The sequence below is a fragment of the Chaetodon auriga genome, chromosome 11 (genome assembly GCF_051107435.1).
Source record: "Chaetodon auriga isolate fChaAug3 chromosome 11, fChaAug3.hap1, whole genome shotgun sequence".
NCBI lineage: Eukaryota > Metazoa > Chordata > Actinopteri > Chaetodontiformes > Chaetodontidae > Chaetodon > Chaetodon auriga.
The window spans coordinates 18253182-18278271 of record NC_135084.1 but is presented as its reverse complement, the minus strand read 5'-3'; the positions used below and the strand labels follow the sequence as shown (position 1 = coordinate 18278271).

Below are 25090 nucleotides of genomic sequence, written 5' to 3'. Positions count from 1 at the left end.
TTTGCTTATTTTCATGATTAATTGAAGCTGGAACCAGCAAATGTTTTGACTTTTTTTTTTTTAAAATGAAATGATTCATCAATTATTAAAAATAGTTGCCAATTTAATTTAATTGATTAATCAACTAATGGTTGCAGCTCTAGTGGTTATTGGTTCGTTAAGGTTTAAAGTTCAAGTTGTGCTCTACCATAGTGTGTTTTATCACCGGTTATAAGGGAGAAGACTAAAGACACTGAAAAGCTATAAGTCCAAGTCAGAAGTTTAGTGGTGTGATAAGAGTGGAGAAAAACGTCAATCCTGTATTAAACATGCACAACAATAAGCTTGAATGCTGGACTGATGCTAATGCCATCATTTCAATTTTATTTGGTGCTCGACCGAATTGATCCTGACTATCAGATGACATCATATTTGTACTGTATTTATGTTTTTATAAAACTGTTTATCATGGTGTTTTTATATGAGAGCTTTTTCTTTTATTGTGAGTCAGAATTGTCAGAATTCAGGTTACCTGTGGATCTTATTTGGATTGGTAGAATATTTATTCCTGGTGAAGAAACACTGAATAATGCCACTAAAATTGAGCCATTTGTTCATCTTTTTTTTCTGTACTTGAAAGCATGGGCTGGAGCGTCGCATTAAATTAACTTGAATTCTTTGTCTTGCTTGAGAGGACAGTTATTTTTGAGTCGGGTGTTTCTACCATGTTTATTTTCAGCACTGAGTATTTTGACTTAATGAAATGAGACGTGATGTTCAGGGTCGAGCTCCAGATAATTCAATAACACTTATTATCACTCTGTCTAATTGCATTGTGACAGTTCTCATTATTGTGGTTCAAAACGCTGTTTAAATTACTTTTGACCAAAATATGTCAGTGTGAGATTTCAGTAGAGAATACACAGAATACCATTTTTCAAAATGATTTTGATTTACTAAGATTAAGTCATTTAATGTTGGATTTGGTTAAATCGTTGCCACATATCTATTGAGAGGATGTTATGATATTAATCTTATATAGAATTCTTTATTCCTGTTGACAGTAACAACTTGTTTCCATCAGTTATGAACCGTCTTTGTACAAGTATCTCAGTTTTACTGACGAAGATTCATAGTGAGTCGACAAAACACACAGAACCAAGTGGGTTAAGAAAAAGAAAGCTTTAATGACTGAGTCGACTGCTGCTCTGTTATTTGACTTCCAGTCCCTTGCGCCTGTCCTCATCTGTGTACAAACACGTGTTTCACGTAGTATAAAATGACTACAGGAGAAGCGTAACGTGTGAGGTTGGGTCAGTGCAGCCTCGCTGTGGTACATTTATTAAAATAGATACGCCTGCTGACAGTTGAACAGTTAATTGTGTCAATGCACCAAACTCCTTCTTTCATAGTCTTCTATGATTTCTTGATCTGGAAGATGAGCTGGTGGTTTGGGTGAATTACTGTGCCGGTTTCTGTGTCAGCGGTCCAGTTTGGCTTTTTTGGCCTGTGGCTCAACATCTGGGGCTGGAACACTCACACCCGGGATCTGAAAAATCAATCAGAAATCAAAAATCCTGCCGTACCTGGAGGACACTGGACAACAAAACTCACAAACAAAGCATTATTTATACTCATTTCACAGCACAAAGACCCACTTCTGGGGCTAAAACATTAAATGTTACACAAAATGTATTTACAGATTTCGACATAAGGTAGCCATCACATCATTTTGTCTGACAGTGAATGTTCCGTGTCGTCAGTCCTTACCACAGGCTCAATCAGAGCCATGCGGATCTTCTGGTGCTGAATATTGGAGTCATCCAGGCTGATGGTGACCTTCACCTTGTCAAACATGCAGAAGGTGTGCTGCTCTACCTTCAGAGTGGGACCCTGAGCGCACACACAGGAAAGATCTTTTTAACATTTCATGATGGTTTCAGCTTAACACTGCTGATCTTTAAAAAATAACTTGTGTTTATACCTCCTCATCAAAAACAAGGCTTGGGGTTGCCTTGTCTTTCGTGTCGAAGAAGACCATTCCCTCCAGGCCAAACTTCGGGATGAGTACAGTGATTGCGTTCTTCCTCACAAACAGAACATATCCCTCTTCATTCAGTATGCCTCGGCTCTTGAAGAACAACTGGAAAGAGATCATTTGTGTTAAAAGCGTGATTTTCAGCAGAGGTTCATGGGGTTATCAGTGGACACTGTGTTGATCGTCACACTTCTGGTCAGTCAATATTTTTATGATGATGGTACAGGACAGTGTGTCTGTGTGTGTCTACCTGTGTGTGGAAGGCCACAGATGCTCTCTGGGCATACTGAGCCATTTTATGTCTGTAGTTGAGATTATTGGAGAGGGCTGACTGCTTATGTTTGTCCATCAAATCTGGGTAGGTGCTGTCTGCTCCTATGGCCACGGCCAGCAAACGGTGCACTATAATATCTGCATACCTGTGGAGGAGAGCAGGTGAACAGGGAGGAATGGAGGAGGTAGAGGTTTAGATAGACATTCAAAGGTTAGAAAGAACAGCCATGTGGTAGTTTGCCAATTGTGCACATTTCTTTGTTAAAAAGGCCAAACCCAAGTTAAAATGTGTAGAAATCTGTTTTCATACCTCCTAATAGGCGATGTGAAGTGTGTGTAAATGGGTGAAGCAAGGCCGTAGTGGTGGAAATCGCTGTCCATGCCAGAGCAAAAATACACAGCCTGCATCATGCAGCGAGTGGCCAGGATGCGCAGCAGCGTGTTAAAATACGAGAAGTCATCCACTTTTGCCACGTCAAGGGAGTCCGCCAGGGCTTTGGCCGAATCTGTGTGGATCTCCACACCCTGATGACAAAAGGAAACAAAGTGTTGACAGCTTAAAAAATGTATCTGTCGCTGGTCATGTGATGGATACACTGCTAGCAGAGTAATGGATAAATGGCTAAAACAGTTGGCTAAAGGGAAAGGATAAATGGTTGAAATAGTTAGCTAACAGTGATGGCTAAATGGTTGTAATTAACGGCCGTGATGATGAGGACACTTGAGTTCATTGGACAGAGCTGTGGTGAGGTACCATACGCCTGCCAAACACTTTGGGAACCACTGGGCTGTTGGGATGTTTGCCTCTGTGTCTGATTTGTTTTGTACTGTCCAGCGACGGCGTGAGCATATAACTTGAAAACCAAAGCATTTTTCCCCACTCACCTTGGACTTTGCAGCCTTGAGCAGGATGTCGTAGTTCGACGGAGGCGGTGCTGGATGTTTCCTTAGCATAGCACAGTCTGAAAACTCCTCATAAATCTTCTGGGCAACGGAAATATTGGCTAGCAACATGAACTCCTCCACCATGGAGTTTGTCTCCCTGATAAACAAGACACGGGCTGATTCACACACGTCCAAAACACAGCATGACACACACACACAGACAATAGGAAATCAGCTGTTGTGGAGAAAAGGTTACCTACATGAGCTCTTTGGTCTGGAGGTCAATGGGGTCGTGGGTTTCACTGTCAATGTGGAAACGGACCTCTAAGGATGACAGCGTCAACGCCCTGAAGGATCAAATGCAACACAATTCATGTTCAATACAGCCAGTTTAAATATACAGCAGTTAATGGAGTTATGCTTTTGTATTTTAAGTTGTTTGTCGACTTGAAGGCATGTTTCCTTATTTTGAAGGCAACTGAGCCATAGATCAATAAAAAAAAAGTCAAGCCAACAGCATTTTCCACCAATAGCATTAGAGTACAGCCATCCTGCATTTTGTATATCTATTCTTCTGCCTCTACTGCTCCAAACTCCCAGTCTTTACCCTTTCTCTATCCTCTGCCTCTTGAGGATTTTGGCGAGTCTGTTGAGACCTCGTAGGCTCTTGGTGGTATCATCATTCTTGGTGGTGTCATCAATCCTCATCTGGGCCTCAGCATAGGTCAAAGATGCCTGAACCAGACCAAACAAGGAAACATGAATAAACAAAAATCACGCTGGACCCTGTGACTCTGTGTCTTTCAAACAGATAATGAAATCAGGGGGTAGTGTTATTATAATTTTCTGTAGTATCTATGTTTTCTGTCGTCATACATTGCGTGTTGGCAGTATACCTTGGAGTTAATGACGCTTTTTGTAAATCGGGTCTTCAGAATTTCAGCCTTGTGGTTCATCTCCCAGATACACGAGAAAGCCAGCCTGGTAAAAATGAACGAATGAATGAATGAATGAATGAATGAATGAATAAATGAATAAATGGAATGGCGTAAATCTATGAGCACTGATGATACTGATTACTGTGTGTGTGTGTGTGTGTGTGTGTGTGTGTGTGTGTGTGTGTGCGTGTGTGTGTGTGTGTGCGTGTATCTCTGGTCCTCACCTCTCCACATTGGAGCGTAGAGAACAAAGATTGGAGCTGAGCAGCTCAGGCACCATATCAATCCTCTGATGGAGACACAATCAAACACACCATGTAACTGTGAAACCACGACGCTTCTGGAGTCTTTTGTTTATTTCTAGCTTTTAGGTTTGTAATGATGTTGTGAAAACACTGAGGTGTGTGTGTTTTTCCTTACTTTGCCACACAAGTAGACGGTGGTGCCGCGGTTGGCAGCCTCTTTGTCCAAAGCGTTGCCAGGTCTGATGAAGTGGCTGACATCAGCGATGTGGACGCCCACCTGCAGCAAACAAATAACACACTGTAAAATATAGACAAACATAACTGAATACTATTACTTTATAATATACAGTGTGTGTACAATATGTGTACCTCAAGGTTTCCATTGTCCAGCTCTCTACAGTGCAGGGCATCATCTATGTCTGTACATCCTGGAGGGTCCACACTGCACACCGTCAGATGCCTCAGGTCCTCCCTCTTCGCCATGTCCTTTACCACACACATCCACATTAACGTATGCAGAAGTATTTACATGTGTGCTTTCAAAAATATTACTGTGTGTCTCAAGAACAGCTGCTATTACCTCGGGTGTGATGGCCCACGGCATCTTGGGAAGGAAACTGAGCACAGCCTGAGAGAATGCCTGGTGGGGGACGTCATGCTCCAGGAGCAGCACCTCCTGCTCTGTGTCCTTCTCCCCTGCAGCTCCCAGACTGCGCACAAAGTGACCCTAACAAAGATGGGGAAAAAACTAGATTTCTGTCCATGCACAGGCTGTTTTTGTACATATTATTATGTGTCCATTCAATTTTTTGTCACACTTTGGCAGCTGGAGATGTACCCACTCATAGAAGTTCCAAAGATCTGACATTCAAAGAAGTTCAACTCACATTTGGGTATCTGGAGTGTCTGGGCCAGCCATCAATGGCCACAATGATCCTGTGGCCGGCCAGTGTGGATGACTGACGTGTTTCAATGCGAATGCGAGGGATCCGACGGTCTGCTGGGGTGAAAAGATGTCGGGTTGACTGAATGAAAAGGAAAGAAAAGTGATGGTCAGTGCTACGGGTTACAGACACAAACGTGGTAGCACAGTTTGTACAGAGTACAGAGAGAGACAGCTTCAAATTTTCAAACCAAGCAGAATTAAACTGTGTATGACAGACGGTGCTACAGAGCAGCCTACACTTACCTCTTTAATCTGAGAGACGTTGAGCATGCCACAGAATGGCCTCCAGCTCCTTTTGATGATTCCCATTACTTTGCCGGTGGGCTTCCTGGCTGCCTCAGCTGCCGATATCCTCAACTGCTCAGACACACAGGAATACATTAAAAAAAGTACAAGCTCTCTGTGTAGTTAAGCACCCAGATACTGTCTGCCCATGCCAATAGACACCCTGGTGAATTGAGCTGAGGAGGGGAAACAACCTACACCTCCTGCAAGACTGAGCGGAGACAAAGCCATTCTGATCAAAATCCAAAACCCAAATTCACCGCTTTTTCCTCGTCCTCTTCTTCAGTGTTATCGTCCTTTGCTACGCCTTCATCCTGCAGCACAACTGAGGAGGGCGCCACCCATTGATTCCGTGGCAACAGCTGCACGGCAACGACATCCTGGTGCACAGCTCTGTTGAGGTTCTGAAGACCCTGGATGAGAACCTGGCAACAAGCCGAAGGGACAGTACAGAGCGTTTAACGAGTGCAGGCACTTTACTGTTACTGACAGCTAATTAACTTGCAGTAATTCCAAGTGGAAACACACAACATGATGAATTCTGACCCAAACCCAGATGAGGTCTGGAAGATTCTTTCATTTCCAGATTTTGCATAACAGTTGAAACTCTGCACATTTACAAACAAACGTGCACACACACCTCTGTGCTGTCTTCCCCCTCTCCCTGGACAAAGACTGTGGCCTCCAGATAGTTGTCCCTGCTGGCCCTAAAGGTGCCCTGGAGGAAGGAGCCACTCTTAAGCCCGGCTTGGATCTTGGACAGAGGGAGGTGCTCCGGGAATAACACCTTACTGCTCGTGATCTCATTCTGAGGGAGGAAAGAAAAAGACATGAATGGAAGGAGAAGATAGAGAGAATGATGTCCATAGAGATTAGCCACAAAGCGATGGCAGGGGTGTGAACTGGACGTACAGATACAAATTCTCCATACAGTCTCTGAATTAGCTCTTATCTCTTTATGTAATTAATCCAACATTGTGTTTACCTTGTCGTCATTGGACAAAGCCAGACGATCCACAAGCTCAGGATTTGCGATCAGACCCTTGATGTACTCTTCACCTGAATGGAAGGGAATGAATGTTTGTGACAAAGTGACAAATACAACTGATATTTCCTTTCTCTGAAGAAAGACCACTAACATTTGTACGCCAGCAGGCCGCTGTCCTCCGCCTTCTGCTTGTTCCCCTGGTCATTGGTGAGGAGGACCACCTTGAGCCCATCTGCGCCGGACTCGGATGTCTTCAGGTGCTGGCTGTACCATTCTGCCGCCACACGGATCGCACGGTCATTGCGGTCATTGGCGCTCTCCCCCTGTTCACGTTCAATGAATGTCTCTCTGGAAGAAGAGACATTTTATGGATGAATGTGTAACAAACATGAAGGCAAAAAAAGGATCTTTCATGAGTTCCACAAGCAAATGATTATCATGAGGTCTAATAAGGAGATCTTTGTGTGAGGATGAATGTAACTTCATATGCAAGTGGCCAATATATTTAGTCGCTGATTTACTTTCAAGTGTTTTACTTTTTATTACTATTGTGCAATTATGATGCTGTGATGAAGTTAAAAAAAAGGCAGCGGTGTCTTTGTACCTGTGGTGTTCGTTGGTAAAGGCATAGAAGTGCTTCTCTTTCTCATGTATGATGTCCTTGAGGCGTTTATAGACGGGTGCACTGCGGTGGCGTACCTCCTGCATCACAGTCTGCAGGATAATCACATTACGAATCACAGGATCTTCCAACACGTCAATCTGCAGGACACAGAAATTGTGAACATTAACATCACAATATTCAGAAGACCTGCTATTCATTCAAAAATACATATCATGAAGGTGGTTAGCCCCAGTTATAACGTTACATAGGATACTACATTGGTCTTATACAGAGTATAAGTATGGACTGCTTGGTGATCAAAAGGCCTTCTTGTTTGAATACACGTATGATGCTGCGTATCCAGTGGAAGTGGTGAACTCTTTTTACCTGATGCAGCACCACATTCGTGTCAGGAATCAGATAATGTGGATAAGAGCACAGGTTGCTCTCAATACACGCGTCTCTCTGCAGCACCGTGGACTCTTGTTTGCATACAGTGCAACCTTCGCTTCCGCACCAAATATCATCTCTCAGATAATGTTCGCGCACTATTTTCATCACCCCACCCGACCGGGTCTTCTTAACGAAGGTTTTAGATTTTAACATGACGACGATAAAAGCCTCAAAATGGTAAATCCCGATGTTTTTATCCCCCAATTTGGTAACAACCGGTTAGCTACCCATGTGTAAACTAACTCTCTCGGCCGACAAAACTTTCCCAGAGTTTTGATGAACACGAAAAATCGAATTTTAGGAGTTCGTATTCTAACGTATGTTTTTCCTTTATCTTAATCTCAATTTAGAAACAATGTCCGAAAATAAAACGCAAGTTACGCACCAGGACACACCGATATTTTACTGTTTCCGTGTAAAACACTTTACGAGTCCATGTTTAATTTTGGTTGGCCATCTAAAGTCTCTTCAATAACAACAAAGCAAAGGAAGGCAGAAGAGGGACTGGGTGGATGGTTTAATAAGAGGTAGTTAATTTTACAGCGCCCCCTGTGTTTCGGATGTAGTACTGCACTGCTGTGCGTTGCAACGAATTATAGACGAGTGGGCGTTGATTGTATTACACGTTCACTACCATAGAGGGCGCTGTAATCAAGACCACTCCACCTTAGTCGAACAGTTGGCGGTTAGCAGGCGGCTAGGAGCGGGACCCTTGAAAATAAAAAGAGCTCGGAGATGTCCCTTTAACGTTGTATCAGAGTTTACATGCTATTTTCTTGAGTATGATTACATCGGGTTTCTGCTTAAAGTATATAGTTAGACTGGTGCTGTGTCGGGATTTGTTTTCAATTCTCCTTGTAACAAACTAACGTTAAAGTATCACATATCGCGATGTCGGTAAACTCTGAATTAACTAGTTAACTTTCTAATCTCACGTAATCTCCGCTACAGTAACTGCCTCAAGCTAGCTAGCAGCCACTAGCTCGCCTTGCTAGTTAACGTTGGCTAGCAAAAAAGAGGACACAAACTTCGGACCAAAGCAATACAAAATGCCTCCTAAGAAGCAACAGCTGAGGCCGACAGCAGCCAACGTCTCCAGCTCCTTGGACCTGGAGTCGGAGGACATTAGCCTGGAGACCACGGTGCCTACCACAGAGGATGTCTCCTCGTCCGACGAGCAGCGGAACGGCTCCCAGAAGGTGACCCGCCAGCTGATTGAGAGGAAGGAGCTGCTGCACAACGTCCAGTTGCTGAAAATTGAGCTTTCTCAGAAAAACCTGATCATTGACAACATGAAGGCCGATCATATGTCCAAGGTAGAGGGGCAGGAATGCTGCGAAGTTTGAGTCAGAGATAAGATGGGCAGCGTTACTAACATAATAACATAAACACTGTGCATCTCGTATACAGTTAGTAATATTTTGAGAAGCAGCAACTGGAGATACAGTACCATTATCTGAATTATCATGCAAGAATAGCCCTGTGATTGTTTCCATGCTTTTGTTCTTATATGTCAGATTGAGGAGCTGGAGGAGAGGCTGAATGATGCTCTACATCAGAAACAAGTTTTTGCCCTGAGACTGGACAGCCAGCTGAAACTAGCTCAAGAGGAGAACAGGTGAGAAACGGCAGCATGAAAAACGTTTTAACTGGGATTACCTATCTTCTATCCCGCCAGTTAGCTGGTAAGCACAAATGTGAACCATCCTAACAACAGTTGTCATCACCAGGAAGCAGCAGACTCTGCGTAAGCAAGAGATGGAGGCCATCCTGCTCAGGCAGCAGCAGCTAGAGGAGACCAACCGTCAGCTGTGTGAGAAGGCTGGAGAGCTGCGGAGGTCTCTACGGGATCTGGACATCTCTCAGGACAGGTACCAGGAGCTCCGCGACCTCCCGGAAGACAAAATCTCCATACAGGAATACGTAGCTGTAAGTACGGGGGAGCTCTCCGTAAACTCTGTGCCACCATGTCAAACCCTACAGATGGTAACCAGATATGATGCAGAACATGACGAGGCTGGCGCTGAGTTTCCTGATGACCTTGTCTCTGCGTTGTGTGTTTAGATGCGCTTCTATGAGGTGGTGACTCCTCTGCGGGCTCAGCTGGCTGAGCTCAGTATGAAGAGAGGCAGTTTGACTGAAGAGCTGGATACACACAGAACCCAGATGAAGGCTTTGATGGAGGTACCACACACATACACACACACAAGCTTGTACTACACTTCTGTGTTGCTGTTCATTTAGCATTTTATCTGACTTGTGCATTATTGTATTCTACGTGTTTTATATTTTTGGTTTATTTCTCTTTCATCTCTATTCGCATCAAATGCTGTTAACAGAGTAAAGTTCAAGTAACTGTTGAACTTGTTAGTGCAGGCACTGCTTTTTTTGCTTTTTTTGCTTGATGTTTTCGTTGTCTAAACTCACTTTAAGCAAACACTCACGCCTCCGGGCTTTGAGTCATGTGCTTAGAAAGCACAGACATGAAGAACGCAGAAAGGGTCAAGAGGTTCAGTTAGCCTTAAACAACTAAGTGTGAAAATGGGGAAGACACGTGGTCTGAGCCACCTGAAATTTGTTCTGTGTCAGTCACAGCACCCTCAGAATGATCTTTTTCACAGCCTGCAGTGCTCAGAATGAGAGTGGCACGATTCACAAAATAATCCATCCAGTTAATCTAGTCACCAGTGGCCCTGTGGGCACAAATGACACATTGATGAGATAATGATGCAGCACGCTGAAGGCAGGGTCAGAATTCGGCAGAAAATAGCATGAATCCAGGCAAGTGCTGCTTGAAGCATGATGGATATATTCTCGGTGAACAGGGGACCATTTGAGACTTAATGAGTATAATTTGAATACCACGGAGTGTCCAGACATTGTTACTGAGCAGGTGTTTGGCTTTGCTGTCACAGTTTCTTTCTTTTCTTTTTTTTTCACTTTGATTCATCCAGCAGGTTAAATACTCATCAGCTCGAGATGCTTCCAGGAAAAGGATGTGATGGTTACAGCATGAGTATGTTTGGTAATGTAAATGTTGTCTGTTCTGTGCATCCACAGAGCTACGAGGAGGAGCGGCGGCTACGCACTGAGCTGGAGCTGAGGAGCCAGAGACTGACCCTCGAACTGGCCGATACCAAACAGCAGATCCAAGAGGGAGACTATCGCAGAGACAACTACCCAAGCATCAAACGGTGAGTGTTTGTGTGCCTCCTCTGTGGGCCTGCTCATTTGACGAGGAGGGGTCAGCCCACCTTTGACTCCACTGAAAGCTGCGGGACAGTTTTGTGGGCTGTGTTCTTTGAAGGAGCTCGTCCTTGAAATGGGACCCAGCTAACATCGAGAGAACAATACATGGAAACAACATACTGACACCACAGGTTTCTCTCTCCTGGATCTGAGACCAGCTGCAGATATAGAGTTTACTTTGTTTTATTTGAAGACCAGATTGTTGTCGTCAAACTATGTGCTTCTTGGTGCATTGAGTTGCTGAAATGAATTACATGACTGTAAATATAACATAGCCAACATGTAGGTTGGTTTGTTTTTTTTTTTTTGTCCTAATATTTTCTGAAATAATTTTCACTTCAATCATTTTTTATAAAGACAACAAATGTTATACAATGCATTCTGGTTTTCCCCTACATTTAACTTCTGGATATGAAAGTTCAAATGTATGTTAACCTTTTACGCTGTGGTTTATAGTGAGCGTGACAACTTCGAAGCAGAACTGAAGGAGTTAACGAGGAGATTTGAGACACTAGACTTGGCTCACACTGCGCTGACCAGAGAAAGGAACACACTCAGCAAAGAGGTGCTTCACACAAAACCAATCACACACGTGCGCACGCAATATTTCGCCTTCATAATACTCATTGAAGTCTTTTGGGTGTTCTGTAGTCATTTTTCATTTTTCTCTTCTTGCCCTCCAGGTGGCGACATTGCAGCAGTCAGTGACTCTTCTGCAGAAGGACAAGGAGTACCTCCACAGGCAGAACATGGAGCTTAGTGTCCGCTGTGCACACGAAGAAGACCGGCTGGAGAGGCTGCAGGTCCACACAGCTGATCAGATAGGAGGCTCATCAAATACAAAGGGTTGTCAGTAACAGGAAGGCCTCATATAACATGCATTCACTTCTTGTTTCTGTGGTCCAGGTGCAATTAGAAGACACTAAGAAGGCAAGGGAGGACGCCTATGAAAAATATGTAGCATCCAGGTTAGGCTCTGCAACACAGAATATCAGTCTGAGCACAAACCATCGCCAGTAGAAAGCACCAAATGTTGACACTGAAGGTTTCGTCTGCCATAACTCTGTTCATGTTTTTCTCCCCTTCCCTCCACTTCAGAGACCACTATAAGTCAGAGTACGAGACCAAGCTGAAAGAGGAGTTGGAGAACATCAGGTTAAAAACCAGTCACGAGATAGACAACCTGCAGAGAACCTCCAGGGAGATGTATGAGAGGGAGAACAGGTATCCGTTTGTTTTTTTTATTTAACTTGTAAGAAACTGTATGTTGGTAAAAAGCATGAACAAATATCAAGGTGCGCTTTTCAAACCGGAGAAGGTTACACATTTTGTTAACACGCCATCGCTTTTTTAGCTCGCCAGTTGTGAATAGAGGAAGAGCTGTCACTCCAGATTCAACCCCAAAAACAAAAAGGTCTGGACACTGTGTAAAACATAAATAAAACAGTGAAGGACAATATATTTAATGTTCTACCTCATCAGCTTCATTGATTTTTGCAAAGATCTGCTTATTCTCAATTTGATGCAGCAACATGTTTCAAACAAGTTGGGACAGGAGCAACTAAAGACTGGGAAAGAGGTGGAATGAGCCAAAAGCACCTGTTTGGAACATTCCACAGGTAAACAGGCTCATTGGTAACAGGTGATAGTATCATGATTGGGTACGAAAGGGGTGGTTCACAAGCTAGGATGGAGCGAGCTTCACCGCTTTGTCAACACATGATTGTAGAAAGGATATTACTGCGTGGACTCAGGAACACTTTGTAGAACTGTTGTCAGTGAACAGTTAATTTGCAGATGATTGTTTTTATCCATGTTTTCCACAGCATCCCAAGATTTTTGGAATTGGATTGTCCTTCACAGTAGCATTAGAATAAAAGGAAATGCCAACATAACGTGTTCTGCTATGTACAATGTAACATGACCTGCCGTTTCCTTTGTACAGGTGTTGATGGCATCTTTCTACTTTGTGTGTGTGTGTGTGTGTGTGTGTGTGTGTGTGTGTGTGTGTGTGAGAGACCAGGAACCTGCGAGAGGCCAGAGACAATGCAATGCTGGAGAAGGACAGAGCAGTGGCTGCTGAGAGAGACACTCAGTCCAGATATGACCAGCTGCTGGACCAGTGAGTTTTTATCATCCATCACAAGCTGAAGAAAATCAAACGAAACCTGTCTGCATAGATAGAAACCAGGAGAAGAAAGCGTGTTTTTCTGCAGTTCAGTAAACCAACCCTTCAGCATGGCGCGAAGCGGGAGCCAGGAAAGGATGTTCGGTAAAAGCTGCTTTTCTGACAAACATAGTTATATGTTTTGATCTTGTTCTGCTGTCCAAGAAGGATTGCATCATGGGTGGCGTAAGGCGCGACATCAACATTTTAGCAAACATTGCCATGTTCGTCAGCTGCGGCGGCTGCTTATTGGTTGAACTCTACTTCTGGCAACTGTAACTGCTGCACTTCCTGGATGCCTTGTTAATAAGCACGTATCAGGGAAAGTTATGGAGCTTCACCTGAGGGCCGTTGTTCAACTGTCATGGAAACTCAGGCCAGTTGGTACAGTTTTTTGGCATCAAGGTTAACCACACCATATTTTGAATTCATTCTTTGTAGGTCAGTAAACAAAATGTTAGCGTGTTGCTTGTGGGGGCGTGATCGATAAAGCTGGCATCATTGGCGTGTTTATGACCGACTTAGTTCTAATTGTGTGTTTCATCATAACGTAAGCTGTATATGCGGCGTGAAATGGTCCGTATTTCCCTGAAAGCTTGTTCTCGCTCCGATGTGTCAGCCATTGGCAGTCTGTTGTTCGGGACAATGTATGTGGCAGCTGCATGTGTAAACCACAGATGATTGACTCTGAAGTCATTCGGAATTTGTTTTTGTGTGCGTGCATGCTGGTGCGTAGATTTTTATGAGCCCAAACCAGTAGGCCTTAAATATTTGACAGCTAGATGATGATTTCACTCTGAATAATGTTCCCCTCTCATGGTCCTATCGGCTCTGATCAAGTTTAAGACAGCAGAGAAGATGAGAGGAATCATAAGAAATCAAGAGCACTGATGTGATAGGTTACTGTCAACGATCAAGAAATGATGAGTGTAAATCATAGGTATTATTGGCAATAATCAGATGGGCTGACGGCTGCTTGAAGTCAGAAAGTAGACTTGAAGGGTAAATAGAAGGAATAAATGCTTCAGGTTGCAGCTAAGCTCGTGAGACGCAGCTGAGACGTGAGCATGCACGTCACCGTGTTTTGGAATGGTTCCTGTCCAGATCTGCACGCCTGGCGGACATCTGCACTGTACTGAGTGTGCTGTTCTAGTTTTTTTTCCCTCCTGATTTATGGTCCTATTAAATTTTAGTTTATTTTTATTCATTTCCCTTTTCCGAAGTTGCTCTCAGTGATTTGTGTCCAAGTTGCTTGCCCCTGTCTCTGCTCAAGGCAACAAGGCCCATGTCAGCGTAGCCTGAAAAGGTGCCTCTGGGCCATGGCCTTGTAGGAAGTTTCACATCTTGCTTGGAAATTGCAACAGATATATTGTGAGCCCTCCTTTGCACGCACACACATGCACACACATACTTTGAGTCTGCATTTTCTGACTGGAGGAGGTTTTCAGTCAGCCTCCTGAACCACTTATCCTGTTTTTCTGCCATGTGAATATACATCTAGTCACACAGAAGTACGCTGACAAATATGTTTCCACGACATGTCTTAGTTATATCCTTTCAACGCTTGTAAGCTTTTTTAATTTAAAATTCTGTTTTGAAGTATTGTAGCTACAGCAGTCAGACAGTGACCCAGACACACAAACAGCAGCAGCAGCAGCAGTAGTGTCCATGTCCTGGGTTACTACTACATGCCGGTCATTTCTCTAGATCCAAACCACCAGCTGTTGGTCTTTCCATGCGCACACACACACACACACACACACACACACACACACACACACACACACACACTTCACTCTCCCTTGCACTGTCTCTGCTGCGATCACATTCCCTCTCTGTGTCGCATCGCAAGCCAGCAACGACAGATGCTAGCCACAAGCCCTTAACCCCTAACCCCACGCATGCCCCTATTTTTGGGGCAAAGAATGAGGCGGACAAGCTTGAAATGGCGTTGGATGATTGCAGCATGGAGGGCCAGCTTGAATCTCACAGCTCTGTATCAGAGCACTGGCTAACGGGCCGGTTATGGCAATCAGCTCGTCCAAAAAAAAAAAAAAAAGGCCAAGTATTGAGCACGGTTTTTCAGTGTCACCTCTCAAGCAGACTTATATGTTATATTCAAAGTGCCTTCGGGAAGACCGCTCTTACTTACTGTAAATATGCTATTAAAATTGCCGTTTGAAAGGACAGAGAAGGACCACGGCTGACTCGACTCCCCGGGAAAAGAAAGTACATTTCTTTTAGGAACACTTTCCTACTTTGCGTCTAGATTGCAGCCGCCAACAGTAAAAGAAGGTTTAAAATGTCCACCAAGTGTACATGTCTGTCACTGTGAGCACACGGCGCAGGCCTGCGCTCGATGGATGATGAAATCCTATCAGGTCAGCTGTAATCGAGAGTTATTAATATTATCCAACCAACCTCCACGGTTTGATACAGTCTGTGTGTGTGTGTGTGTGTGTGTGTGTGTGTGTGTGTGTGTGTGTGTGTGTGTGTGTGTGTGTGTGTGTGTGTGCTTGAAGGCTTCCTGAGGAAGAGCTGGGCTCGTCCGTGTTTTGCTTTTAGGGTGCCAGCAAATGATTGTTTTCATTTTCTGTTGATATGTTGATTATTTTTCAATTAATCAGGTAATTATTTTGTCTCTAAAATATCGAGGTATAATCAAAAAAAAACATGAAGCAAAGTCTTCGAGTCGCTTTTTTATCCTGATGATACTCAGTTCAAAGTGATTTCAAATAGAGCAAAGCAGAAAGTCCTCATGTTTCGAAAGGCGGATTTCATGATAAACGACTGACAGATAACATAATATAGAATTATAGAACAGATTAATATTACCAAAACGATCAACCGCTCGTGTTCACCTTGTGCTCTGTTTGCAGTTTTGTTTGTCTGTGCACATTCAAAGGTGTCATCATTGCTTTTTAAAGGCAAGGTGTTGGTAACTGTCTCCATGTTGTGTGCCAAACCTGCCCCTCCACACGCATGTATATGACGAGGCTTCGACTTGGCGTTGCTCTGTGTCAGCTGACTACAGAGACTGTAGAGTATGTTCTTCTCTCCTAATTACTGAACACTTTAGTCGGATCACCTTTCTCAAGCTGCCAACTACATTCATGACAGATCAAAGAAGGCCAAACATTGCTGCGAGCACCATTGAGAAATACTCATCTAAAACCAAATGATTTAAGACTTGGCTTTCCTGCTTGGTGACTTATTGTAACACTGCAGTTGCCAAGCTGTAAGGTGCCACGGAACACTATGAACAGAAGAGCTCGACATGAAAAATGTTCATTGCGCAAGGCGAACCAGGTAGTCACTTCCTTGGCAGTTTTTCAAACAAACATGGCACCATGCAAATTAGCAGCAAATGCAATTGTATCTAAATGAAGGAAGACATTGCAACACTTGTTTGAAACCACCAGACATGCCTGAGCTGAGCTTACACCTCTGTGTGAGACGCAGTATCTAGACATGTTCGCATGATCTGTTTGCACCAAAACACAGTATCTCACTTTTTTTAACGCACCCGCTGCATCCGTGCAGGTTTCGTCAGCTGCAGCTGGGCACCGACAGCCGCGTGGCAGAGCTGTCCAACCAGGCCAAGCTGCGCGCCTTCGAAGCCGAGCGCGCTCAGATGGTCAAGGAAGAGACGGCTAAGGCCTTGGCCCAGAGCCAGGTGGAGTGCGAGAAGCAGCAAAAGAAACTGGAGGTACTCTGAAAATCAGAAATCCCACTTTGCCTCATTAGCAGCGTTTTCGACGCTCGTCAAATTAACTGGAAAAGAAATGGAAAATCACTTTCATCATGTGCTTGTGATGCAGGCTGTCGGTGGCACATTCACTTATTCGACACCACTCATTAACACGGTGACAGCCAGGAAAGACGGCGGTGAAGTTACTCACCTGCTGCAAACATCACACGAATTAACACGACCAAAAATTCACAGCTGCTCAACATCAGTGCTGTGTTGATTGAGGGAAGAGTCCACCCACAGTACTTAAAAATTAATGGTCTTCTCTCTGGAATATGTCTGTTCAGTCTTTGGATGTCAGTCCAGAGGCTCCACTCTTATCTCTGTCCACTGTAGCACACCCATTTATACAAGAAGTGAATTGAGTGCACATTGTTCTTGATGTTTGAATGCACTTAGCTCAGATCCACCTCTTCACCTGTCTTTAACCCTGCCCTGCTTGCCAGAGGGGCATACATGGTGTAATCATGTCTTGCACATGATTATGGAAGGAAGAAGGAAGGAAGATCTTTTCTCCGTCTCTGTGACTGAAGAGCTACTTTAGGTTTTGTTGTCTAGCTTTGATTTAGCTCCAGTTCTTTATAATAGTGAGGTTTAAAGCCAGTTTGGGATAAAAACCCTTTCATTTAGGGTTTTTTTTCTTCTTTTTTCTTTAACTTCTCTCTTCTCTCTAAAATCTCTCTAAATCTCTTTTGTGAATGTTTCACTTGTCTGTGGAGTAAATGTGTTAGGGTAAATGTGGGAAAACGAGGAGTGACGAATGGTTAAAGTAAACATTTCGGAGTAAATGTACACGTCCAGCAGCTCTGAAAGACAAACAAGTTTTGTCGAGTTTCGGATTCATATTCGGTTTGAATTAAATATTTCATTCATTTTAATTTTAATGCGTGTGTGTGCAATGTATATGTAATAATATATTGAATAATCAGGGAAAAAGACCACTCTGGAGATATGAATCCATTATCTGCCATTTTATTACACTGACAGAATGTAACAGTTACATGAACATTATTCCTCAGGCAGATGGTTTTGGGCAAGAAATGATTTTTCTACAGAAAACGATGCTGAAAGTGTTGATATTTGCTCTCTATGTCCTCCTGCCTCTGCCTTTCGCTCTCCTCTCCTCTCCTCTCCTCCCGTGCCTCAGCTCCTGACCCAGGAGTTTTACAGACTGCAGACGTCATCAGAGAAGCTGTCGGCGGAGCTGCGAGCTCAGAATGCCGAGCAGGCGTCCCGGCTGGAGACCTATGAAAAACTCGAGCAAGAGTTGGACCAAGTCACCATGCAGGCTGCTGAAAGTAAGAAGACAGCATTGGCTCTGCGGCACATTGCTCACATTATTTGGACGGCAGGAAGAGAAAAGCATAAAAAAGCAAGCGCTGATTCCTTCAGATGTCCGGGTCTGGCATCAGAGAATATGCATAATAAAACTGACAGATAACATCGTTTGGATTAAGACAGGAACAGTAACGGAAAAATCTGTACTAGCTATTGTGGAGTTGTAATGACAGATGGAAAGAAGTTTAGGAGAACAGAGAGATGGTGTGTAAAAAAGCAGAATTTAACTGCAAGCAGGACAAACTCAACACAAGCACAGTCTTCCACATTGATTTCATAAAGGTGCTGGAGAGGCGCAGACAGCATTCATGTGTTGTATTTTATTTATCTGTTGCCAGTTGAGAATGAAGAGGAGGCAGAGAGGGTTCTGTTCTCATACGGCTACGGAGCCAATGTCCCCACGACGGCCAAGAGAAGACTGAAGCAGAGGTACAGTCCACCATACGCTTCACACCTCGAGGACAGGGCGCACTGCTACGGTGTGTGCTTCTGTCTAAATATATTGCATGTATGCTAATATGGTAGCATGCTGATATATCAGGAAGATATTGGACTTCATAAAATCTCAGATGCCCCTTCCTGACCGCAGCAGCATATATTATGTGTCACCAGCATGCAGTTTGTCGATCTATGAGGCTTAATAAATATTATGAATGCATGTTCTGCCTCATAAGACATTTAATATTTCATATTACCCATGATTGTCATTGTTTCTACAACCATTATGTTTTCAGGGTTAGGGTTATGCTTGAATATACTCCTGGCTTCAAAGTACGTGTTCAGTCTAGATTGAAGTGAATAATTATTTGGTTGTACGTTTTACTCCACACATTGTCGTTGATTGGAAACATGCATGCACAGCCCAAAGCTCAAATCTGTTGATGTAACTGTTACATATCGTGTAGGAGAAACAGCGTGGAAGTACACACCAGTGTAAACTTGTCGGCGTTGTCGTGTTTTGGAATTTCCAAAAGTGTGTTTGTGTGGCTGTTTCGCAGCGTTCACCTGGCCCGCAGGGTGCTGCTGCTCGAGAGGCAGAACACATCGCTGAGGAGGGAGCTGGAGAGACACAAGTCACAGACAGGACACATATCGGAAGAGGTAACCACACACGCGCACGCACGCACACACACACACACACACGCACACACGCATGCGTACAGTAATGAGGTGTGAGCCTGCCTGGGGACCGTCATTAATGGAATTACGTTTAATTTAATGTCATTTTTTTTTAAAAAAAAGGAAAAAAAAACAACAACCCAAAGGTCTGCAAGCTGGTACCTGCAACACACACTTGTTTTCCCACCATCACAAATCTCCCACAGCAGCTCAGTTTATGGTTACTCCACAGCTTCTATCAAAGCCCTGCTCACTTATTTTAACTGGCTTATAGCTCTCTGATGACATAACAGAGCGATTATCACAGAGCCAAGCTCGATGGCTCCTCTCTCATCACCCACCATTTATCTTCTCACACCATCGCACGACGCTCTGCTGTGAAAGTGAGCTTCAGCGGCGCATCTAATCGCTCTCTTAAAGACAGACTCCGCCGCCGTGACATCAACCGCATTTGTCGTAACTTTTCTCTCTGATGGAAGAAGAATGGCTGACAGAAAAAAGGAGCCGAGCAGCTTGTGCGGCATCACGTACAGTATGCAATCAAACGCACCTCAGGGCTCATTGATGAGAGCCTCCTCTGCTTATTTTTATCCTGAAACTTTTGTCCAAGTTTAACAATAGCACCGTGAAAACTCTGGATCTTCCCTTAAAGCCGTGCCTGGAAAATGACAGGTTGTTTAAGAGCGGACACGGAGCAGCCTCAGTACCTGTCACACTTGTTGACACAGTGGGAAACAGTGCCAAAAGCCGTGACGGCCACGCTCTTCACTCTCCCAACAGCTCACCACACCAATCATTAAGGCTTTTGTTGTGTTTGGCACACCGTGTGCGTGTGTGTACAACGCTGAGACTTTAATTTTGGGTGTGTGATTTCTGTCTGTGCGTGACTGTGTGTGAACTTAACGTGTCTACTGCTCATGCTCTGATGCTAAAAGTCACCCAGTAAGGTCTGAGACTGTGTGAATGACAGCTGTGGTAGCCAGTGCGCTTGCCTTTTTCCCCCCAACTCTTTATTATATTGTCTGACAAGAAAGATTGTGCAAGCCAGGCTGAGCAGATTTCAGACTAAATAAGCTGGCCATTCAGCTGTCAGCTGTGATTGACTGGCACTCGTCTGGAATACCTCATAATTCCTCGAGTATGAAAGGAAAGGGTGAAATATTATGCTTTTTAGTCACTAGACAGAGCAGGGTGTTAACCACTTCACCACCCACACAGATGCCCTGACTAACTAACTATTGTCTTTACCCTCCCACCCAGTTTTACTCACTACTGCCTGGCCGTAAAAGTGGTTTAATGAGTAACAGCCTAACTTTATCTATTGTTTAGCGGATTAAGCTTGACACTGACAGGGCAGTATTGTATTGTACAGTGCATGCAAAGGTGCTTTTCTGACAGTAATTGCAAGAAAGAGGTTGTTAAGATTGTGAATTTTCATTGTGTTCCCCCTTTATGGCTTCATCTTAAGTTAAAGTGTACCACTCCGATTAATAAAAAGGACTCAGCTCTGATACACATTCATAAAACCTCACATTTACGGGCACATAAGCCACTCCTGATGACATCAGAGCTAAGATAAAATCTTTGTTGTGTTTGTCGCTTCCAGGGTCATTCACAATTCTCTACAGTATTGTCTTATTTTTTAATATTAACCACACGAGGTCAGTTTTAAAGTGGAAATGTTCGTTAACTGCTAAGATCAGCGATCACAAGTGAAGGCGAATCTCATGTTCTACACACTGAACATCGTGTTGACATATGTTTAGACTCTCGTTGCATTGTAAATTGTAAATGTAAATGACCCACATTGGCCTTGATTTATGTTGGTGAAGTAATTGTTTGTATAAATGCTCAATTATGCATAATTATGTTCCTCAGTTGTTGGCAGCCAACCAGCTCTTACAGCAGACGCAGCAGCCTTATAGCTACCTGATCGAGACGGTGAAACAAAGGGATGCACAGATCAGCGCCATGAAGGAACGCATCACGTCACTCGAGGACGATGTCAGGTACGCGTTGAGAGTCACGCGGAGGAAACGCCAGACGGAACAGAACTAAAAAGAAAATCAGAACACATTTTTTAGTAATTGAAGGTCGTCAGGCCTTCTGCCTCGTTTGCCAAACTCTTTCTGTGTCAGTCAAATTCTTAACATTTTGTATCTTGTAATTTGGTCGTCGTGGCAGTACGCCATACTGTGCCTCCCTGCCCTGAGGCTTTACCTGGATCTGCCGTTGTCCTCTTGTGGCCCTCTCACACCTACCTCGCTCTGCCTGTGTGCAAACCTGCATGTGTGCATGCGTTTGTCTGTGCCCAGTATGTAGAGTGTTCTTCATCAGCACAACCTGGCGCTGACCTAAACCCCCCCCCCGCTGGCCTCCCACTGTATTTTAACCCGAGAAATATGCAAATTGACAGACTGCAGGTTTTCGCTTGCTGCTCACTACCGCTGAGCGCTCACCTGGGGCGACCAGGAGAGTAAAAAAAATCCTTTAAAAGTCCCTCGAGCTTCTCAAAGCTCCCCATCTGACGGAGGTATTGAAGTTTTCCTGTGGCTGTGCGGTGCTATCTGTTTAACAGCAGGAACACAGCTCACAGGAGATTCTCGCTTTATGTGCTACCAGTCTCTCCGTCTTAAGCGTTCGCAGTTTGTTTGGTGATATTCCAAATCCACTCCGCTCCAATCAGCTAACGACTCAGGCTGTTAGACCCGTGAGTTGAAATCTGTTTTCCAGGGCTCTCAGTTGTGAAGCTACCAAGCTGTTGTTTCAAGATTTGCAAGATGATTTGCTTTAAAGCACCCCCATTACAAGCTCCTGCTTGTATGTTTCACAGCCTCAGGAGAAACACTGGAACAACACAACAGAGTTTTTCTCACAACATATAAGCCGAACAGAGTTGTATGGTCAATTTTAGATCATGACTTGCTTGTTTGCATGTTGATGGTTTTATGCCAGTGATTTATACTGGCAGCACTAGTAAACCTGCCATGTAGGCTGAGTGATTTATAGTCCAGCACTTTGTTTTGCTGGTTTTTCCCTTAAATACACACTAAGTGCACAGTGGCACATGAAGCAATATTCAAATTACAAATATATAATCAGAACGCTTTATTGATCCCCGAGGGGGAATTAGATAAACACCACGCCTTACACCTGATCCTGTGTTCACCCTAACCCGACCCCACACTGAAGCAAAGCAAAGCACATGCTAATTAACAAAGGATGTCTACTGTATACAGTATATGACACCGTGTCTACAGTCTTGCAATGTCCTGCCTTAAATAATCACATAAACTATTGATTTGCAGGACTGAGCTGTTTTAAGAAGTGTCACATGACCTTATAACTATAACACTGAATTTATAACTCACAGGAAGTATAGAAATGTTTTGTTTTGTTTTTTTTTACTGTTTGCTCATGATCTGATCTCTCTGCCTGTTTTTGGGTGTAACCTCAGTTCTCTGAGGAAAGAACGGACAGCTCTGCAGCAGGTGAAAAACAACATGGCCGCCGATCTGGAGCGACTCCTCAACCATCGAGAGGTACATGCGATGATGTCGTGCACTGTTGGGTGTTTGTTATGGTAGAAATTTGATGTTTTTGTTGGACAACTGCATTCAATGTCTCTCAGTCTATTCCAGTATATTGGGCTGTTTCAGGATAGTAAACAGGAGCAAAACCTTGCTTTGAAAATGCAGATTTATTTGTAAAAACAGCGAGTTACAGCACATCGGCCATTGTCTGCATTTGACGAGGTCAGAGTGCCAACCGGGGTGTTAACCTGTGCTCCTGTGGAAACACACAAATGCAAACACTTGCATGCCTCTTTTTCACTTTTCAAACTGTAGTCTGTAAATATGAAACAGTTTTTTATTATGGCTGCAACTTAAGTTTACTTTCATCAGTCTTTCAGTTAATTGTAGAAAAAAAATAGTCCATCACAATTTCCTACAGCCTTAGGTGATGCCATCAAATGTCTTCTTTTGTCCAAAACCTGAAAATATTTATTTATAATTTAAGACAAGGAAAATGCAACTAATGTCACATCTGAAAACCTGAAACCGTAGCGACAAACATTTATTCTTAAAATAGCTGCTGATGAATTTTCTGCTCAACACATAAACGATAAATCGACTAATCGTCACAGCTCTACTTTTTATATTAAAATCTTTTGATAGCAGCTTCCTTCAAGATTGTGTGCGCGTGTGTGCGCGCGCGTGCATGAGTGTGTCACCCCGAGCCAGCCGTTTGCTGTATGAGGTATGTGCCCTGTCATAGACAGCTGTTCCTCAGCCTGGCTGTTTGGGATGCCACCAGGGTACGTGTGTGTGTGTTTCTGTGTGTGTGTGTGTGTGTGTGTTCGTGCGTGTCTGTGACATGCCAGGGCTCATGTCCTCAGGGGTGATAAATAGAACCGTGAAATGGCCCAGAGTCCTCCCCTCTGCCCTGCTGCCACCCCTGCAGACCCTTGAGCTTGTCAAGCTTATTGCAAGTCGTCCCATAGTTGGACTTCAGGAGTTCAGCTGTGTTGGCCTGCGGTTCAGGACAAACATGTCATCAGAGAGCAGCAGTAAAAATTCTTCAGAACATACATTTTAAAGCAAAGGTCTCTCAAATTGCTTAAAGGGTAGAAACTTCTCATTATGGTGTTTTCAGTCATACCTGGTGATCCCACTTAATTCTCATAAAGATTCGCCTTTATTGTTTTTCACATCCCTTTTTTTTATGAACCGTGTGATTCTCCAGGAGTTGGCGGTGATGAAGCAGGTCCTGATCAGCATGCGGTCCAGACAGGGAGACGCTCTCAACCTGTTGGAAACAGATAAAGCTGCTGTCAGGACGTCTGGTGCAGGAAAACACCAGCCCAAACGTATTAACGGGACCAGAGAAGAAGAGTCGCCAAACAAACCCAAACCCACTGTGTTTGTAAGTGTCTCCACTTGGCAACACCCTCGAGTGAGTCACACCGCTGTAACCTGCCCGGACACAAGTTCAGACAAAGGAGCAGGAGGTTGACAGGAAATGACATTTAGTTTCATTTGAGCTGTTGACTGCGGTCAGCTGAGCACAGATATGCTTTAGTATACGTCTTTGATTCCTGAGGCAGTGGGTGAGAGTATCCTCAGAATCCAAAAAGAGCTGCTGCTTTTCTCACCATCCTTTTCCCTCTCTGCCCCTTTCTTCTGCAGACCAATAAAGACGTTCCTGATTGGTACCAAAAGCTGAGGCAGAGACCCAAATGAACCGTCGTGTGTGTGTGTGTGTGTTACTACTGGTGCTATTAATTGTCACTCAGGGCTTTAACAACCTTATGTTTTATCCTTTGTACTTTAAAAATGTGAATTACACTCCCCTTCAAATTTCAACAACTTTTGAAATACAAAAGCAGAAACTGTTGCTGGTGTCCGAGTGTTTTGTTGATCTTATCCTTGGTTACATATTGTTCAGAGAGGAGAAATTCGCTGCATACTGGTCCAAAACCAGAGGTATTACCTTCCACGGGGTACACATTCCGAGCTAACTGACTGCCCAAAAATTCCTCTTTCCTGGCAGTGGTCTCTTTTATTAGGTCTGTCTATCATTATTTCCTCATCTTTTCCAGGTTTGCAGATACAGACAAACACCGTTGCAGGAACCTTAGCCTCTGATTTGCAAGAGCTGAGGCTCCTTTGGCTTTAAATATAGACATAGTAGGCATACCTTTATGATTTCAGACCGCGTTCTTATCGGTGTCATAGTAAACTCAGCCAGAGAACTGCTTTAAAGCTGGTTTGTCCTTTTCACCAGTTTTTCTATGCTTTTCTAATGCTTTTCTCAGTGAGCCTATAGTCC

General features: G+C 43.8%; 2 protein-coding genes across 4 annotated transcripts; one reads left to right on the top strand and one right to left on the bottom strand.

Annotated features, from left to right (window-relative positions):
- Positions 1-1146: 1146 nt before the first annotated feature.
- On the bottom strand, positions 1147-8836 carry dis3 (DIS3 exosome endoribonuclease and 3'-5' exoribonuclease). 2 transcript variants are annotated; one of them, XM_076743071.1, is made up of 21 exons: positions 8785-8836; positions 7182-7339; positions 6729-6925; positions 6575-6648; positions 6230-6397; positions 5850-6014; positions 5548-5661; positions 5246-5383; positions 4939-5085; positions 4728-4844; positions 4534-4635; positions 4338-4402; positions 4072-4156; positions 3783-3910; positions 3436-3522; positions 3176-3332; positions 2601-2815; positions 2268-2436; positions 1964-2122; positions 1750-1872; positions 1147-1528 (listed from the first exon to the last, which is right to left on the bottom strand). In XM_076743071.1, exons 2-21 carry the CDS (start codon positions 7283-7285, stop codon positions 1460-1462), a joined length of 2583 nt encoding a protein of 860 aa, XP_076599186.1. In that variant the 5' UTR covers positions 7286-7339; positions 8785-8836; the 3' UTR covers positions 1147-1459. The 2 variants fall into 2 exon arrangements, with proteins under 2 accessions (XP_076599186.1, XP_076599185.1); XM_076743070.1 differs by lacking the exon at positions 8785-8836 and adding an exon at positions 7569-7883.
- On the top strand, positions 8299-24654 carry pibf1 (progesterone immunomodulatory binding factor 1). 2 transcript variants are annotated; one of them, XM_076743072.1, is made up of 18 exons: positions 8299-8950; positions 9152-9252; positions 9365-9563; positions 9699-9818; positions 10695-10828; positions 11340-11448; positions 11567-11686; positions 11790-11851; positions 11982-12107; positions 12907-13005; positions 16594-16759; positions 17949-18099; positions 18478-18568; positions 19138-19240; positions 21137-21267; positions 22716-22800; positions 24005-24184; positions 24448-24654. In XM_076743072.1, the coding sequence occupies exons 1-18, from the start codon at positions 8684-8686 to the stop codon at positions 24499-24501; spliced, it is 2298 nt and encodes a 765-aa protein (XP_076599187.1). In that variant the 5' UTR covers positions 8299-8683; the 3' UTR covers positions 24502-24654. The 2 variants fall into 2 exon arrangements, 1 of the variants encoding a protein (XP_076599187.1); XR_013077788.1 differs by having other exon boundaries at positions 8304-8950; positions 18478-18618.
- The last annotated feature ends 436 nt before the right edge of the window (positions 24655-25090 follow it).

Bases quoted from the DNA above. Each gene is read 5' to 3' on its own strand.
- dis3 (XM_076743070.1), bottom strand. From the start codon at position 7,787: ATGTTAAAATCTAAAACCTTCGTTAAGAAGACCCGGTCGGGTGGGGTG. The intron at 3,333-3,435 runs GTAGGTAACCTT...CTTGTTTATCAG, and splicing joins CTCCAGACCAAAGAGCTCAT to GGAGACAAACTCCATGGTGG. The intron at 2,123-2,267 runs GTAGACACACAC...ATCTCTTTCCAG, and splicing joins CTGTGGCCTTCCACACACAG to TTGTTCTTCAAGAGCCGAGG.
- pibf1 (XM_076743072.1), top strand. From the start codon at position 8,684: ATGCCTCCTAAGAAGCAACAGCTGAGGCCGACAGCAGCCAACGTCTCC. The intron at 9,819-10,694 runs GTACCACACACA...GTGCATCCACAG, and splicing joins AGATGAAGGCTTTGATGGAG to AGCTACGAGGAGGAGCGGCG. The intron at 11,852-11,981 runs GTTAGGCTCTGC...CCTCCACTTCAG, and splicing joins GAAAAATATGTAGCATCCAG to AGACCACTATAAGTCAGAGT.